The sequence below is a fragment of the Leuciscus leuciscus genome, assembly GCF_965113295.1.
Source record: "Leuciscus leuciscus genome assembly, chromosome: 1".
Classification (NCBI taxonomy): domain Eukaryota; kingdom Metazoa; phylum Chordata; class Actinopteri; order Cypriniformes; family Leuciscidae; genus Leuciscus; species Leuciscus leuciscus.
The window spans coordinates 10,613,456-10,631,338 of NC_138725.1; the positions used below are offsets into that span (position 1 = coordinate 10,613,456).

The 17,883-nt window shown below is 36.2% G+C and overlaps 1 protein-coding gene across 3 annotated transcripts; it reads right to left on the bottom strand.

Annotated features, from left to right (window-relative positions):
• Positions 1-2,816: 2,816 nt before the first annotated feature.
• LOC309492692 (uncharacterized protein) lies at positions 2,817-16,398 on the bottom strand. Of its 3 annotated transcripts, XM_082161689.1 has the most exons (14): positions 16,012-16,398; positions 15,732-15,913; positions 15,555-15,608; positions 14,882-14,994; positions 14,646-14,697; positions 14,515-14,562; positions 7,549-7,695; positions 5,010-5,141; positions 4,896-4,920; positions 4,758-4,790; positions 4,602-4,637; positions 4,422-4,473; positions 4,207-4,280; positions 2,817-3,924 (listed from the first exon to the last, which is right to left on the bottom strand). In XM_082161689.1, exons 7-14 carry the CDS (start codon positions 7,672-7,674, stop codon positions 3,914-3,916), a joined length of 489 nt encoding a protein of 162 aa, XP_082017815.1. In that variant the 5' UTR covers positions 7,675-7,695; positions 14,515-14,562; positions 14,646-14,697; positions 14,882-14,994; positions 15,555-15,608; positions 15,732-15,913; positions 16,012-16,398; the 3' UTR covers positions 2,817-3,913. The 3 variants fall into 3 exon arrangements, 2 of the variants coding, with proteins under 2 accessions (XP_082017815.1, XP_082017816.1); XR_014203659.1 differs by having other exon boundaries at positions 4,207-4,263; positions 4,406-4,473; positions 14,882-15,913; positions 16,012-16,392; XM_082161690.1 differs by lacking the exons at positions 14,646-14,697; positions 14,882-14,994; positions 15,555-15,608 and having other exon boundaries at positions 15,865-15,913.
• Positions 16,399-17,883: the final 1,485 nt, after the last annotated feature.

Here is a 17,883-nt window from a genome sequence, read left to right on the forward strand (position 1 = left end):
AAGTTGAGGGTTCATTTGACTGACATATTGTAACATAACAGCGTCCGAAGCCGCCAATGACAGGGAGTCATCATTAAGATCCTCCTCCGATCCGCCGAAAGAGACGAGGCCGCTGGTCTGGGTGGGCTAACAGCACAGGCGACGGCGACATCTCTCTCAATGGAGGATCTGAGCCGGCGTTATCTCACTGACGTCTGCTCAACCCTCGACTCCACCGTTTCCTCATCCGAGGCTCGAGAGCGAAAGGAAAGGGGAGAGCGCGAGGGGCGGAGTCGCTCTGAGAAGAACGCGATCAAAGAGCGGAGAGCGGCATGTTCTCACAGTGAAACCAGGCTTGAGAGCAGCTCGTCTATCACAGTGTGCGCTCGCCGTCCTACCAACAATATGAGGCTCCGGACTGGACAAAAGCGAAGCGACATGCGCGAGAGAGACAGTCTATGGTCTGTACGCGAGCGACATGCGCGAGAGAGAGACCGAGTGTCTCCGAGAGCGCGCTTGACAGTGCGTGAGAGAGACCGTCTATGGTCTGCACGCGAGCGACATGCGCGCGAAAGAGACCGAGTGTGTCCGAGCATTAGTCAATTGTATATAGTTATATAAAATTACTATATAAGAGGCATGTCAGTTCGATAAATGGACAACAAAATAAAAACAACAATTACATTCTTACCACTGAATTAGCAGGATGTAGCCTATAGCTTACTTCTCTCTTTTGGTCAGTAAACAAAAACTTCTCGGTTAACTTCATATTTATAACTTATTATTCAAAAACCAAACTCTAGTGTGACTCGTCCCTAAATAGAACCACAGTGTCACTCGGTCTCTCTCGCGCACTATCGAGCGCGCTCTCAGAAATAATTAATTATTATTAGTTTTTAACTATGCTGTATAACTGTGTTTTCCGGTGTGTTCGATGATAAACTAAAAAAACAAAAAAAAAGTTTATTTTGAATTATTAAAATGCTATTATTTTATATGAAAAAGTTAATTGTATTTTATTGAAAAAATATTTTAGTTTGTCTTGTATTTTTTTTTTTAATATGGTCATGTTATATTGTAAAAAAAGTAGGCCTACACTGTATTAATAAAACAAAATCACATAATTGTACTAGACGTGGGAAATTAAAGTGGGAAAAATAAAGTAAAAAATAGCCTACTCTGAACCATTTACACAAACTGATAAAGTCCAAAAGTGTTGTGCCCCGCTCTCCCCTAAACATTGTACATTTATTTTCTTCCATAAACCTTTAGACGGAATTATATTTGACAATAAAAATAAATAAAATACAATAAATAAATAAATACTAATAATCATTTATTAAACTGCTAAACACAAAATCCTGTACAATCTGCAGAACGGATCAATGTCAAACTCGTAAAGGCAAGACACTAAAAACAGTGTTTTTCACTGTCAACCAAACTGTAGTGTTATTCTTATCCATATTCTGAAGGGTTTTACAGGGGTTTGTTCAATGACTTCATCCAATGTTCAGATTTTTGCTTTAGAAAGGTATGCAAATTAGCGCATAGGCCTACTTAATTAGATAACGCATCATTTGCATCTTTAAATATACAATTTCAGAAAACTTAATACAACAATATTTTTTTGCATTCATCAATGTAATCAATCAACTGATGAAGTCTGGTGATTATATATATATATATATATATATATATATATATATATATATATATATATATATATATATATATATATATATATATCATATTCACCTGGGGTGTTTCCTTCACACAGATCAAACTCTGACATTGACACACATTCTAATAAAGTCAGGATTTTGTGACAGCATCATTTCATATCGAGCATCAGAGAATTAAAGACGCGCTTATTCACTCCATGTTATTTTTTGCTGTAAATATTTTTCACGCAGACATTATTACAAATCTATTTTTCGTATCAAACATCAGTCCACATATGTATGAAACACAGCTGATACCTGAAGCGAGTGAGTGATGGAAGATGTAGATCAGAACCGTTAGGCTCAAGTGTCTTATATCGTTGGAATCCTCAAGGCGGACAAACTGCATGCCTCGGATTTGCGGATGCCCCTGATTGGAACCAAACCAGTGCAGAAATATTATCTGGAGAGTGACTATCAATAATCATAAAAAAATTCTAAATTTCAATTCACGGTCACTAAGAGGAACAAAAATGTTCGCAATATATGCAACGATTGGCCACTTGGTGGCGCTATAACAGGGAAAAAATCATTAAAATGGCTATAACTATCATTTTCAATACTTTGCTAAGAACTGGTAGCAAACTTATTGGTCGATTATTATGAATATTAAGCCAGTGCTGTATTTTTCTGTAGATGAATAACCTTTGCATCTTTCCAAACTAAAGGAAAATCCTTTTAAAATACTGATATTAAAGATGTGGCAAACTGATTCTGCCAAAAAACATTTCTTCTCTTCATTTATCAACTTTATTTATGAAAAAATCATTGAAATAATTTCCAATTTCATATGGTTTAAAAATAGCTAAAAATGAGTCACCTGTACAAGTAAAAGAACGAATTTGACTTGGTTTTCTATCCATTGTTTCATTGAGTGTACTCCACATTTTTTATAGTCATATTAACATTCATTTATTTTACATTTATTTACATTCTTTACATTTGAGTTTCTTGATTTCTTAATTTGCAAAAGACGTCCCATTCCTCCTTGTTCCCAGTTCTGTTTGCTGTACCCTTTGCCACATCTCTCTCCAACATGTTTTTCAACTTGTAAAAATCCATGATACCCTAACATTCTTCACTATACAGTACATACATACACAGAGTATTTTGATATTTAATTTTTTTTCTTGTTCTTGTCTTTAACTGGTCATTTATTTCACAGGAATCACTATTGTATTCTACAGGGCTGCTGAGCTCCTTGCCGAGGCTGCCGTGCCTGTTTGTGGGCTGGAGATTGTTGTATGATGTGTGCGAATAGACTGAGAGGGAAATTATGTTGGGTTTTTCCCCTATTAAGTTTAGCGGTGGCTGTAGATTTCCCTGAACGCTGTTACCCACGTCCGGTAGAGGGTAAGAAAGCCAGCAGTACACTCTTATTATTACTGTTGTATGTTTGGTTGACATATACGTTGGTATTGCTTTGTTCGCCAGTGAGGCCCTATTTTATGTGTGCAACTACTACTGGTCCCCCGGCACTATCTGTGTGTAAAGTAAGGGGGTAGGAGAGCAGGCTATTGTTATTTCCCATATGCTTCTTATACTGTATATTGATGACGGCAATGTATTTATCGTGAGTGGTATTGATGGAATGACCTGATTGATATTTGGTGTGTATTTATTCTTGTGGTATTTCAGTGATTTATTAATGGATATGTGAGGTTTGCTGTGCAATGAAATTCTGCATGTTAGTTGATCACATTCACTGATTTAATGTATGTATTTAGCAACCTTTGAAACCCTGAGCTGAATATATTATCCTGTTTTTTTATGCCTTATACTTCTCTAAGCAAACTTATTGCTGATTATCATTAATTACAAATACATGGTCAGTTGAACTGTACCTGTCATGATTGCGTCAACCTGATGTCCCCCATGAGTTTTTAATACTATGATGGTACATAAATTAAAATTTTACATTTGTATCTAACAAATGTTGGGTACTTGAGTGTTTCCTTGGTTATTGAGCCCACATAAAATCATTGGTCTAGTAGAAAACCTGTAAATCACCCTTATTAGTCTTATTAGTTGTGGCTAGCTGACATAAGTTGTGGCAGGCGCAACGTCACTATTGGGGCGGACTGACTGGTTGTCTTGAGGGGGGGCTGGATTGGTCATTGTAAAATCACCCATGATGTTGATGCAGACCTCTGTCTCTGAAGCCTTTAACTGCTGAGATTCCTGCACTGAATGAGGATCATTACATCTGACCTTCATCTGTGACCTAGAGATGCACCAGATAAAACTTCATTATAGTGTCAACTGTAGGTTAAACATTATCCATCCGTTTCAGCTCTGAAATTATTGCAATCTTTCTTTCTCTTAGTATTGGTACACTCCATTATGCTTTGCAGATGCTTTTATCCGAGTGACTAACACTGCATTTAGAGAGCACATTTGATTCATTCATGTAAATGTAATGGAGTGAATCTCAAACTGAGAGAAAGAAAGACTGGGAATTGAACCCATGATCATCATCAAGTGTTGAACTACAGGATTCACTCACCTGTTGTCTGTATCATCATCAGTCTGACAGATGAACCACCCTTTTCTCTGAAAACATCTGACAACACACTGAATCTGATTATTACATATTATTGTATAATTTTTAGATGGTTAAGATACTGCAATCTGATGATGGAGGTGAATATGACTACATGAACTCTTGAGATTTACTGACTGAACTGAGATCAGTCTGGACTCACCTGAAGATGTTTTTACACAGTATGAAACAGAATAATGATGAGAAGAGCAGAAATCCACCAGAACTGATCTATACAAGCCATACACAAACAACAAAATAATACAGCTGATCCACTCAATTAATGAACCAATGAAATCAGCTGATCTATAATGATAAATCAATATTAAAGTTGATGTTTAAAGCTCTTGATGTTTTACCTGAGATCTGGAGAGACGGAGAAGCTTCATTCACATCTTTAAAACACACAACGATCACAAATATCAGACAATATGACAGAAAACATTCACACTGGACTGAGTCTGAATCAGTGTTTTATTAGTGAATTAGACACACGTTTATCAGCTGAAACTCACCTGAGTTTGGAGTCGCTGCAGTTTCATTCCTCACTGAAAAACACATTCACAATCATCAAGATTCTCTTACAGGAGATTCAGTTCAACACAGAGTCTGATTCAGGACACACTGATGTTTTACACAAGAGTATCTCTCACCTCTGAACAGGGTCTCCATTCTGAACTGAGATGAAAGAAAGAAGCATTAGAGAATCATGTTAATGAAATATTAAATATGAAAACAGAGGAATGATGTGTTGAGAGTTAATTTACTCCTGAAGCGTCACAGAGGATCTCATGAAGGACATTCACACAGCGAGACGTGACGAGATGATCAGATGAGACTGAAAAAACAGGATCTATCAGTCTGTGTGGATCTGATGGATCAGCTATCAGACGCCCGTCCTGAACACACACAAGAGGATCGAGTGTGAGTGTGTGTGTGTGTGTGATCACTCAGTGTTTCAGGATCAGATGGATCAGCTATCAGACACCAGTCCTGAATACACACAAGAGGATCGAGTGTGAGTGTGTGTGTGTGATCACTCAGTGTTTCAGGATCAGATGGATCAGCTATCAGACACCAGTCCTGAATACACACAAGAGGATCGAGTGTGAGTGTGTGTGTGTGTGTGATCACTCAGTGTTTCAGGATCAGATGGATCTGCTATCAGACGCCAGTCCTGAATACACACAAGAGGATCAGATCATGAGTGTGTGCGTACGTGTGATAAGCTACAAATTTCTTATGAAATGCTGAAAAACTCCCTCAGTGCTTTTCAGAAAGCCATGATGTCTGGTAAGTCTAAGTGTTTTTCTAATTTAATTTTAAAAAACCATCATAGTTCAAAAGCCTTATTTTCTGTGTTAAATTCTGCTCTAAATCCTCCTGTAAATGTGATTTCAATCCCTCAGTATCGTTATGTGAAGGTTTCTCAAGGTTTTTCTGTGAGAAGATCACCTCTCTAAGATCTCAGTTACAACCTTCTGCTATTGTCTCTCCTGAACTGGGTTGTTCTTCAGTCATATGGAGCGTCTTTGACCCAGTTTCTCTTCTGTCTCTCAGAGAAATTGTTGATCACTTGAAACCTTCCTTCTGCTCTCTTGATGTTCTTTCTCCCCGTATTTTGAAACAAATTTTTGATTCAGTTGGAACAAGTTTGGTGTCTTTTCTGAATAAATGCTTGAGCACAGGGACTATCCCTGATAGCCTAAAACAAGCTACTGTTACACCTCTTCTCAAGAAACCTTCACTTGATGATAGGGATTTTAATAATTTTCGACCTATCTCGACACTACCTTTTATTACAAAAGCATTGGAGAAAACGGTTCTTAATCAACTCCAGTCCTTTCTTAGCTCAAATTAAATTCTTGAAACTTTCCAGTCTGGTTTTAAACCTCTGCACAGCACCGAATCTGCTTTATTAAGGGTTTCTAATGATATACTATTAGCGACTGACGCTGGTGACTCGGTGATCCTAATACTGTTAGACTTAACCTCAGCTTTTGATACAGTTGATCATAAAACTCTTTTATCCCGACTAGAATATTTTGTGGGCATCCAGGGAACTGTCCTCAGTTGTCGTATCTAACGAATAGAAGTTTCTCTGTTAAACTGGGTAATTCTTCTTCCTCGCCTGTTCTCCTGTGGAGTGGTCTATGGGAAAAGGGGTCTACTAGACCTGTGGAGTGGTCTACTGGGAAAAGGGGTCTATTCTCGCACCCATTCTCTTTTCCCTGTATTTACTTCCTCTGGGCTCCATTTTCAGAAAGCATGGTGTATCATTTCACTGCTATGCAGATGATACACAAATTTATTTGCCTCTGAAACGCAACAAAGTTACTGCTCTGAAATCTCTTTTTGCATGCCTAGAAGAAGTAAAAATGTGGTTTTCTCAAAATTTCTTATTTTTGAATGAATCCAAAACCAAGGTTATAGTCTTTGGCCCCCATGACAACTTCAATAGCAGTAACATTGATCTGGATCACCTCTCTCCAACTTCATCTTGCATTAAAAACTTAGGTGTTTTCTGGGATCAGAACCTCAAATTTGAAAAACAAATTAATGCAGTGATTAGTTCTTGCTTTTTCCAGCTACGTCTTCTCTCTAAGATCAGATCCTCTCTTTCTGAGAAAACCTTAGAGATTGCTGTCCATGCGCTCATTACATCGTGGTTGGACTATTGCAACTCCCTCTACTATGGCATACCCAAACACTCTATTGCTCGTCTCCAACTAGTACAGAATGCTGCTGCAAAGTTCCTCAAAAGAAAACGCAAATTTGATCATGTTTCACCTATTTTAAAATCGCTGCATTGGCTACCAGTGCATTTTAGAATTGAATTTAAAATTCTTCTCTTTGTTTTTAAATACGTAAATAATCTGGCACCGAGCTATTTGTCCGAGCTTCTCTGTCCACATAATCCCACACGAAACCTGAGGTCTGGTGATCAGAAACGTTTGTCTGTCCCCAGATCACAGTTAAAGAATAGAGAAGACAGAGCCTTTGCGATTGCTGGCCCTAGGCTGTGGAACAGCCTTCCATTTTACATCAGAGCGGCTCAATCTCTAACTGTTTTTAAATCCTCTCTTAAAACCTACTTTTTTTCTTTAGCTTTTAATACATTGTGAGCTTTTGTCATGAATGTGTGGTTATGTCCTTGTTTTATACCCTGTGTATTGTTCAGCACTTTGGTCAGCCCTGTTTGCTGTTTTTAAATGTGCTATATATAAACAAATACGTGTGTGTGTCAGTGTGTGTGTGTGTGTGTGTGTGTGTGTGTGTGTGTGTGTGTGTGTGTGTGATAGTCACCTCTGAATACCAGCTCTGCTCACAGTCTTCATTGAGTGTGTGATTCAGTATAACATGCAGAATCACATACACAAACCCCACAGCGCTCTCAATCTCTCCACAACACACACTGATGTTAGACATCATGACTCAACTCAAATGAAGAACCTGTTTTAAAGCAATAAATGACAGAATTTTACTCCACTGACCAGCCAATAGCGTGCGAGTGAGTCTCGGTGCTGTTATGGCTGTGCAAAGCACTGCGTTATTTTATAAAGGCTTCAGTGTCCGGAGAAAAGTATGGGGCGCCGTTTGTAAAGTGTCTCATGCTGAAAATAACAGCAACATTTTGTCACATTTAGCTTCAAACAATGTTGTATTTAACTGGTATGAATTTTTGACGGTCACTTTTTACCACATTTACAACAATATTTGTCAACTTAGAGATATTTTAAATAGTTAAATCTAAATATTAAATGTTACACCTAAATGTTAAATGTTAAATCTAAATGCTAAATCTAAATCTAAATGTTAAATCTAAATCTAAATCTAAATGTTAAATCTAAATGTTAAATCTAAATGTTAAATCTAAATCTAAATCTAAATGTTAAATCTAAATATTAAATCTAAATCTAAATGTTAAATCTAAATGTTAAATCTAAATCTAGATGTTAAATCTAAATGTTAAATCTAAATCTAAATGTTGAATCTAAATCTAAATGTTAAATCTAAATCTAAATATTGAATCTAAATGTTTAGGGTGAAACTAAATATTTAACTAATATGAAAAATGCCGGTAACCGGAAGTGCCAAAATAAAAGCTCGAGGAGGTCAGTGTGTGTTTATAGCATGGTTTATAGTGTCAAATAACGAATAAAAACCATCTCATCCGAGGAAATGGACTCTTGGACATGGATTATCGTGATAATAACTACCTAAAATAATAAACACATTTGGAGAAACTGTATTTGAAGAGTAGGCTAGCGTCACTTTTATGAAAAGTGCGGGACTTATGACCTGCAGCCATAATAGCCAGCCACGAGGGGGCTCACTTTTGGCGCTTTTCCACTACACAGTACCAGCTCGCCTCGGCTCGCCTCGACTCGACTCGGCTCGGCTCTGTTTGGTTTTCCACTGTGTAAAAGTTGTACCTGTACCCGCTTCCAGGTACTTTTTTTCGTACCACCTCCGGCGAGGTTCCAAGCGAGCTGAGGCGAGCCGAGGCGATACTAAAATGTGACGTGAAAACACGGCAGACTGCTGATTGGTCAGAGAGAATCGTCACTATTCACTGCGTCATCATTGCACGCGCCAGACGGAGTATCCTGAATAAAAAACAGCAAAAACAAAAACAAAAACATCCAAAAACAGCATACACTCGATTTCCTCCATTGTCCTGTGTGTGTGGGTAGCGGGTGTGTCTCGCGCGTCTCGCGTAAAAGATTAAGTCACGGCAGTTTCCTGCGGCGTCGCTATGACGACCAGGTACTATTGTGGAGGTACTATCTGCAATGGAAAACGGAGCGAAAAGCGAGCCGAGACGAGGCGAGTCGAGTCGAGTCGAGTTGAGCTGGTACTGGTAATGGAAAAGCGCCATTTGACTGAATGTCATGTCATCACTCTCATCACGAAACTCTACAGTTTCTCCAAACGTGTTTATTATTTTAGGTAGTTATTATCGTTATATTATAGTTATTATTATGAGATGGTTTTTATTCGTTATTTGACACTATAAACCATGCTATAAACACACACTCGAGCTTTTATTTTGGCACTTCCGGTTATCGGCATTTTGAATTTGCATATTAGTTAAATATTTAGTTTCACCCGAAACATTTAGATTCAACATTTAGATTTAGATTTAGCATTTATATTTAGATTTAACATTTAGATTTAACATTTAGATTTAGATTTAACATTTAGATTTAACGTTTAGATTTAACATTTAGATTTAGATTTAACATTTAGATTTAACATTTAGATTTATATTTAGATTTAACATTTAGATTTAGATTTAACATTTAGATTTAGATTTAGCATTTAGGTGTAACATTTAATATTTAGATTTAACTATTTAAAATATCTCTAAGTTGACAAATATTGTTGTAAACGTGGTAAAAAGTGACCATCAAAAATTCATACCAGTTTTTTAAACATTGTTTGAAGCTAAATGTGACAAAATGTTGCTGTTATTTTCAGCGTGAGCCGCTTTACAAACGGCGCCCCATAGAAAAGGAGTTTCACCCAAAATAGGCTCGTTCGTTTGTGCTGGTTTGTGCCGGTAACATTTTCGTTTGTGCTGCTTCGGTTTTTTAGATATTAAAATGATATTTTTAGGTCATTCTGATGTCACTCAGAATTTGATGCTCTAACAGCTGCTTAATATTGTTCTTTTTTCCCTGGAAACCAAGATAACCATTCAAAGGTTTTGATTAAGTAGCCTAGTATATAAAATAATAATTTTATTTAGCAAGGACGCATGAATTAATCAAAAGTGAAAAAATTATCAAGGTTTCCACAAAAAAAATAAACATAAAAAAACCCACGCAATGTGTATTAAACATTGATACAAAATAAGAGCCTTTCTTAACTAAGAAGTGTAAAGAAATAAAAAATAATAACGACTCAAAAGAAATTAGTATCATGAACAAACTAAATACATCATTGAAGAAAGATAGTCTATTAGAGGAAGAAGAAATTAAATTGAAGAGACTAAAAGACGAAATAGATCATTAATATGGCTAAAGGAGCCTTCAAGGCCAAGAGCAAAATGGTTGGAATTAGGCGAAAAGAACTCTACTTTTTTTCCCTAGAGAAACGAAATAAAAAAAGAAACAATATCTCTGCACTCAAGATTGATGATGTCATAACCACTAATCATTTGGACATTTCCAAATTTGTTTATTCATTCTATAGTAACATATACAAATCAAATTCCCAAATCAATGATTCATTGTGATAAGTTTATTGAATCAATTAAAAAATAGACACCAACCATTTCAGAGCCCTTCAAAACTAACTGTGAACGACCCATCACAAAATCAGAAATATCAGAAGCAATCCAATCAATGAAAAAAGGAAAATCTCCAGGCAACGACGGCCTCTCGGTTGAATTCCATTTACATTTTTGGAATATTATTGTGGATCCTTTATTGGAATTATTAAAGGAATGTCAAGATAGGAAAGAAATGTCAACAAGCATGAAACAGGGTATTATAACACTAATTCCTAAACCGGAAAAAGATCACCTTATGATAGAAAATTGGAGACTTACGCTCTTAATTATAGATTACAAAATTATCTCATTGGTATATGGTAAAAGGTTAAAAAAAAAGATCTTGGAGAAATGATCGCCGAACTCAAACTGGATTTATGCCCAACCGTCATATTAGTTCCAACATAAGGCTTGTTCTTGACTTATTAGACTACTCTGAAAACATTGATAATGACTCCCTTATAGTTTTTCTTGATTTTTACAAGGCTTTTGATACGGTGGAACATACTTTTTTATTTAAAGCACTTCAAACCTTTGGTTTTGGTCATAAAATTTATTTTTCTTTATTGGTAACTTGATTGTTTTTGTTTTTTGTTTTTTCTTTTTCCCCTTTTTTTCGGCATTTAACTTATTGTATTGTTACTATTATAACGAATGTGAACTGGAAAGACTGAAATGTTGTTGTTACAATTTTAAAAAAAAAAAAGAAAAAAAGTTAATTATGTTTCTCTAACACGTATTTAACACTCTACTCAACGCGGCTCAGTGCAGTGTGCCAGCGGTTGCGATCGGTTCTTTAATATGACTGTGCAACATGCACTCGTCTCAATGAACGTAACACTTGCGTCTGCGTGACGTCTGCGTCTGTTATTTATATATAGGATATTATGGGGCTGTAAATCTAGGGCAAAAATCCCCTATAGATTTTTTGCCCTAGCCCTTGTTTTTGCGCATTCTTGTGTAGGGGTAGGGAGTGCCAAAACTTTAGGGAGCAAGGGGGAGTGCTATTCTTCTTGCCTTAAAATCAACCCTCAAAACATAGTGAGGTCCGATGCAGACTTAAAACGAAGTGGGATATGAATTATAAGTATATTTTCGCAAATAAGCATGTTACAATTTCGAAATATGTTATAATATGTTAGTTTGATGCACATCCTATGGACTGTTGAGTATTTCACGGAAGTGGGGGTGCTGTTTTCACAGAATTGTAAATGCAACGCATAGGGCTATGTTTGTTTTGTTCATTCAAATGTATTAATTTTTAGCATTTAGTAATTTATTTGTAATAAACACTTTAAGTGGGCCATTTAACATTTTTTATTTATGTTAAATTATCTTTTTAAAACATAAGCACAGAGTGTTATGTAATATTGTGCCTCCGTGTCCTGAATATCTATTTTCTAATAGCCTTTACTTCTTATTTATTAAATCAAGACAATCGGTTGATGAAACATCGATTAAAATTAAGATACAATTAATACAAAACGAAATTAAATTTAAAGACAGGCTTTGTGCTTTCAGTTTGAGGTCTCTGTGAAAGTTTTAAAACATTATTTTAGTGCCGCTTTAGAGCGCTCACGTCCGTAGCGGAGAACTGTCTGTAATTTTTTTTTTTGGTGAAATACATTTCTAAAAAAATGCGACTTAGTCCAGTGCGACTTAGGCTATATATGTTTTTTTCTTCCTCGTGGCGCATTTTTGATTGATATGCGACTCCGGAGCGACTTATATATAGGCCACGGTAAGTTTATTCTTTTTGTGCAAATGTCCAATAAAGTCCCATCCTTTAAGGATTAATTTATGTCCCGTTGACCGGGCCATCGCATTACGAATAAAAGCAGAATCAATAAAGTCAAAAATTTAATGTGCAGTCAGGTTTGAGTGTGTGCACGTTTTTTGACGAGTTTTATAGTCTTGATATTGTTTCTTATTCAAAAGTGGTGACCCTGCACGAAGCTATCTGACGATGTTCATGATATCTGCCGAGTGCTTCGAGAGAGTCTGCCCATGAAATATAGGCCTACATCTGATCTAGGTAGTTAATCTAATTTCATTTTCGATTTCGGCTTCCAATGATTATAAAAATTAGATATGTGAGGTAAAATGATTAAAAACTAGCCGCGTTCGTCTAGCGCCTCATCCCATCACAGCGTGCTGTCATTTCTCACCCAAACTTACGTCAGAATCAGCACTGAGCACAATTGGTGATTGTTGTAAAATGCAGCGTCTGCAGTTTCTAAATTGCGGACGTGTTTGATAGTAAAAAGAGCTATTAAAAGCACAATGATCCGCGCAAGAGACGTTGTCCCTGTTCCCATGGGGGCGCGTGCTCGGAAACGGACTGCAACTGCACTTGGGTTTCATGGTGCTGGTCATATAATTAGAATATCATGCAAAAGTTGATTTAATTCAGTAATTCCATTCAAAAAGTGAAACTTGTATATTATATTCATTCATATACACTCAGACTGATATATTTCAAATGTTTATTTCTTTTAATTTTGATAATTATAACTGACAACTAATACAAATACTACTTAAAATAACAATACAAAAAAAAAGAGGATTTTTAGAAATGCTGGCCAACTGAAGCCACACTCTCATTTTTAAGGAATTCAAATAATAAATAGACACACCGTTTTATGACTCTTTACTATCCAAGCAGGACGTGAACTGATCGATAATCTCTTCTAGTTACAGCACATGAATGGATATCAGGATATGTTGTTTAAGTGTGATGTTAAAAACCATGGGAGAATTGAAACTCTGGCTCTAATTCTTTTCCAGCTTTTATGACTATTGTGCCAAAATATTTCTGTACCTGCGGGTAGGCTACATGATGATAAAAATCTAAATGTTTTTATGCACAAGCAAAGACATTTAGGCTAAATAACAATAATAGCCTAATAATGATAAACTGTGCTCGCCTTTCTCTTTTGAGGTGTAGGCCTAACTGTTTTTACGTATAATTCTGTTAACTGTCAGATCGCCTGTCAATCTAACTTCGGCGAAACTCAAACGAAATATTACAACTCTAAAATTAAAAATTACATATTACAAATTACAAATATTATTTATGTTAGTTAAATCAGCCCAAATATTTACAACGTTCTTTTGTGTTGGTCAAGAGACTCCTAGTGGTGAATAGTACATGATTTCTTCATAAGTAGGCTATCTGTGGATGTTGACAAGAAACAATGGCAAACACAAATTTTAACATGATCATTTGTGTAAATTAATACTTACTATTTGGAATAAAAAGCTATACATGCAAGGTAAAATCACGTGATTGCTAATAAAATAATTGAAGATCAGTGGGGAAAAATAAAAGAACGAATAAATGTGTGAAATGTGCTGGAAACCCCCTTGCAGCAGACGCAGACGTCACGTTCATTGAGACGAGTGTGTGCTGCAAAGTCTCATAAAAGAGCCTATCGGAACGCCATAAATCACTCTTTATTAGCGGCTGCGGCAACTTGCGCTCGCTTATCAATATCTAAATTCAAGCCTACGAATTTACGATAGGCTATTTTTGTAGAATTTCAAAAAAAGAAACAAAAAAGATGCTGTAGCCAACGAGGAGCCGGCGGGGGCTGCAGGACGACTCAACCTCCACGGACAGCTTTTAATGTTTTCAGACATCAAGATTTTGCTTTAGTATAGCCTAATTTTCGGGACGTCTGATCACTTTGTCCCGAAAATTATACTAAAGCAAAATCTTGAGAAGTTAGTGTCTGATAAAACATTAAAAACTAGGCTATTTTTTTTTTAGCTTGATCTAAGCTGTTTTAGATTTCGGGACTTGCCCCGAAAATTATACTACACAAATATAATCGCAAATATTTCGGGATTCGGGACAACATCTTAGATTTCGGGACGTCTGGTCACCCTAATGGAAATTCGTAGCAATTCTGAAATTCAGTTTAAAAGTTAATTTCTTGACCAAAAATGCAATGAACGAGTGTACCTTGAGTTAAAAAAGTTAAGCTTACCTCTTTACAGTGTCTTCATCACGTTGCGTTGCAGAAAATCTTCACCCACTAACACAATAAACAAGTGTTTAATAATGTTAAAACGTCAAAATCTAATATTTTACCAAGTTTATAGAAAGTTAAGCAAATACCTTTTCACCATCTTCACATGATGTGCTACACAAAATGGCTCCAATTTTTTGTCTGGAAAGGCATCACGGGAAATTCCATATCACGAGGCTTGTATACTTAAAATGTTATGCTATTACTTAATTTTGAAGCAATTGTTATAGTAGTCGATACTATAGGCTATATATATATATAGTCGATATATACTTTTTCGTATCAAACATCAGTCCACATAGCCTATATGAAACACAGCTGATACCTGAAGCGAGTGATGATGGAAGATGAAGAGCAGACCCAAACTCCTCCTGTTGATGCTGGATGTGGAGAATTTAATGAACAGAAAAATATGAATGAACTGGACCAGATGAACAGCTTTATGAGGAGAAACACACGAGACACCAGTGAGGAATGATGAACTGGAGCAGATGTAAAGATAGAGCAGCGATGCGGAAACAACCGAGAAGAAGAAGGGCGTGCCTCTTTGATCTTCAGTTTCCTCTCTGTATGACTGTTTCCTTTGAGCTAAACCTCTCGTGTGAGAATGCGTGCGTGTGTGTGTGGTGTGCGTGTGAGTGAGAGATAGATAGATAGATAGATAGATAGATAGATAGATAGATAGATAGATAGATAGATAGATAGATAGATAGATAGATAGATAGATAGATAGATAGATAGATTCTGGAGTCACCTTTTCATACCAGGAGACATCAAAGTGCTTTACCTTTTCAAAAGACCTCAAAATAAACATTTTAACAGTCACTACTGGAATAGCCTTACAGTGTAATAGATCTACAATCTTTATTTGAAGCTAAACTTTCGTTTAAAGGGCATTTACTTATTTTGATAATAATTTTGAAGGTTTAATAGACAGAGTCGTCGTTGTCACATGATATCAGACTACAGCCTATAATAAAAGATAATGAATTTCAAACCTGAAACAAATATATTTTTATTCAAAGATCAACAGTCTGTCTTCAGTCTTTAGTCTTAAAAAAAAAAAAAAACTACATTAAAATCATGAACTCAAATGTCATTGTGAAAAATAATAATAATAATTTCTGTTGTAACAGTGTGTAAATAATCAGACCTTTCAGGCTATAGTCAAATACCTCTTTACAGTGTCTTCATCACGTTGCATTTCAGAAAATCTTCACCCACTAACACAATAACCAAGTGTTTAATAATGTTAAAACGTCAAAATCTAATATTTTATCAATTAAGTTTATAGAAAGTTAAGCTTGCCTTTTCACCATCTTCACATGTGCTACACAAAATGGCTCCAATGTTTTGGCTGGAAAGGCATCACGGGAAATTCCATATCACGAGGCTTGTATACTTAAAATGTTATAGATCTACTTAATTTTGAAGCAGTTGATATGAAACGCCTACCTGAAGCGAGTGAGTGATGGAAGATGAAGAGCAGACCCAAACTCCTCCTGTTGATGCTGGAGAATCAGCTTTATGAGCAGAAACACGAAACACACACCAGTGAGGAGTGATGAACTGGACCAGATGTAAAGACAGAGGAGTGATGCGGAAACAACCGAGAAGAAGAAGTGCCTCTATGATCTTGTGTTTCCGTTCTAGCTAGGCTATTTCCTTTGAGCTAAACCTCTTGCGTGAGACGGTGTGTGTGCGTGAGAGAGAGAGAGAGAGAGAGAGAGAGAGAGAGAGAGAGAGAGAGAGAGAGAGAGAGAGAGAGAGAGATTGTTCATTACCACGAGACCTCAAAGTGCTTTGGGGGAAATTAGAGGAACTCGAACTCTATAAACAGCAGACACAGCACATGTTAGAGTGGAAAAAAACTATTTTGAGATAAGAAAGTTACTTTATTTACTTTTTTTGTTTTTTGTTATGGGAATTTCTGCTCTGTAGTTAAACTCATCAAACTTTTATTATGTTTATTGTGTGTCTGTGTAGATATTTTCCAAGCAAGTTGTTAGTGCTAATATTTTGCCTGTTAGCTGTAAGGTGAGCTAGTTCATGGCTACATGACTCTGGGTTAGTAACAACATAGTCAATACTATAGAGTATAGTATAGACTGACAGTAACAACCGTGCTTACACAAATAGAATGTTCAAGTGTTCAAGTTCAATCTATTATGGTCAATTACTATGACAGAGTAACAACAGAGTCACACACACACGCACGCACGCACACATGTCAGGTTTACTATCTTTGTGAGGACATTCCATTGGCGTAATGGTTTTTATACTGCACAAACAGTATATTCTGTCCCCTTACACTGCCCCTATCCCTAAACCTCCCCATCACAGGAAACATTCTGCATTTTTACATTTAAAAAAAACACTGCTTAGTATGTTTTTAAAGCCATTTGAAAAATGAGGACCCCCAAAATGTCCTAATTTTTCCGAGTGTCCTCATATGCAGGTGTGTTATAAGGCACATACACACACACACACACACACACACACACACACACACACACACACACACACACACACACACACACACACACACACACACAGTTCAAGTGTTCAATTTTATTATGGCCAATACTAACACTGGCAGTAACAAACATGCTTACCAACAAACAATGTTTGTGTTCAAGTTCAATTTATAATGGTCAATTACTATGACTGAGAGTGACAAACACACTGAGACTACGAGTGACACACACACATCAGTTACATTGAAAAGTCAGTGTTGAATAAAAACCTTTCAAAAGCATTTTTTTTTGTCAAAATCCTTATTTCATAATGTTACATCTCACCCCAGGGTATGTTACAACTAACCCAGACTATGGGGAGAATTGTAACATTTCACTCCTCGTGTTTCAAACTAAACCATGCATTTTCTGTTTGTGTTGCAAAGATAATAGCTATGTCATTTAATAGCAGACACTTGTAACTAGTTTGGCTCACATTTTGAACACACTGACTTCAAAGTACTACAAGATATAGACAGAAAGGTCAAAATTGTTACAACCATCCCCTGGCTCCCCTATTTAAGTTTGATTCAGTGGGCTTACATTTATTTAGTATATTTTATTGATTATTATTACTTATTATTGACTTTTATGCGTGAAATTGTATTGTTTGACTGTGTGTACTTGTATTTTTTAAATCAGTTATTCTCTGAAAATCTTCCCTCATGCTCTCAAATCTCATTCATGTTATTTTTACATGTAAAATAATATCACAGGTTTGGCACCAATAATGCCATGCATTTTTTCTTATTCCTTTATCATTTGCATTTGAATATAAGACATTTGATCTCTGAAATTATAACTTCAAGTT

Excerpts from the sequence above, each read along its gene's own strand:
- LOC309492692 (XM_082161690.1), bottom strand. The coding sequence starts at position 7,674 with ATGATGTCTAACATCAGTGTGTGTTGTGGAGAGATTGAGAGCGCTGTG. Across the intron at positions 5,142-7,548 it reads AGCAGAGCTGGTATTCAGAG|GACGGGCGTCTGATAGCTGA; the intron begins GTGACTATCACA and ends GTGTGTGTTCAG. Across the intron at positions 4,791-4,895 it reads AATGGAGACCCTGTTCAGAG|TGAGGAATGAAACTGCAGCG; the intron begins GTGAGAGATACT and ends TGTGTTTTTCAG.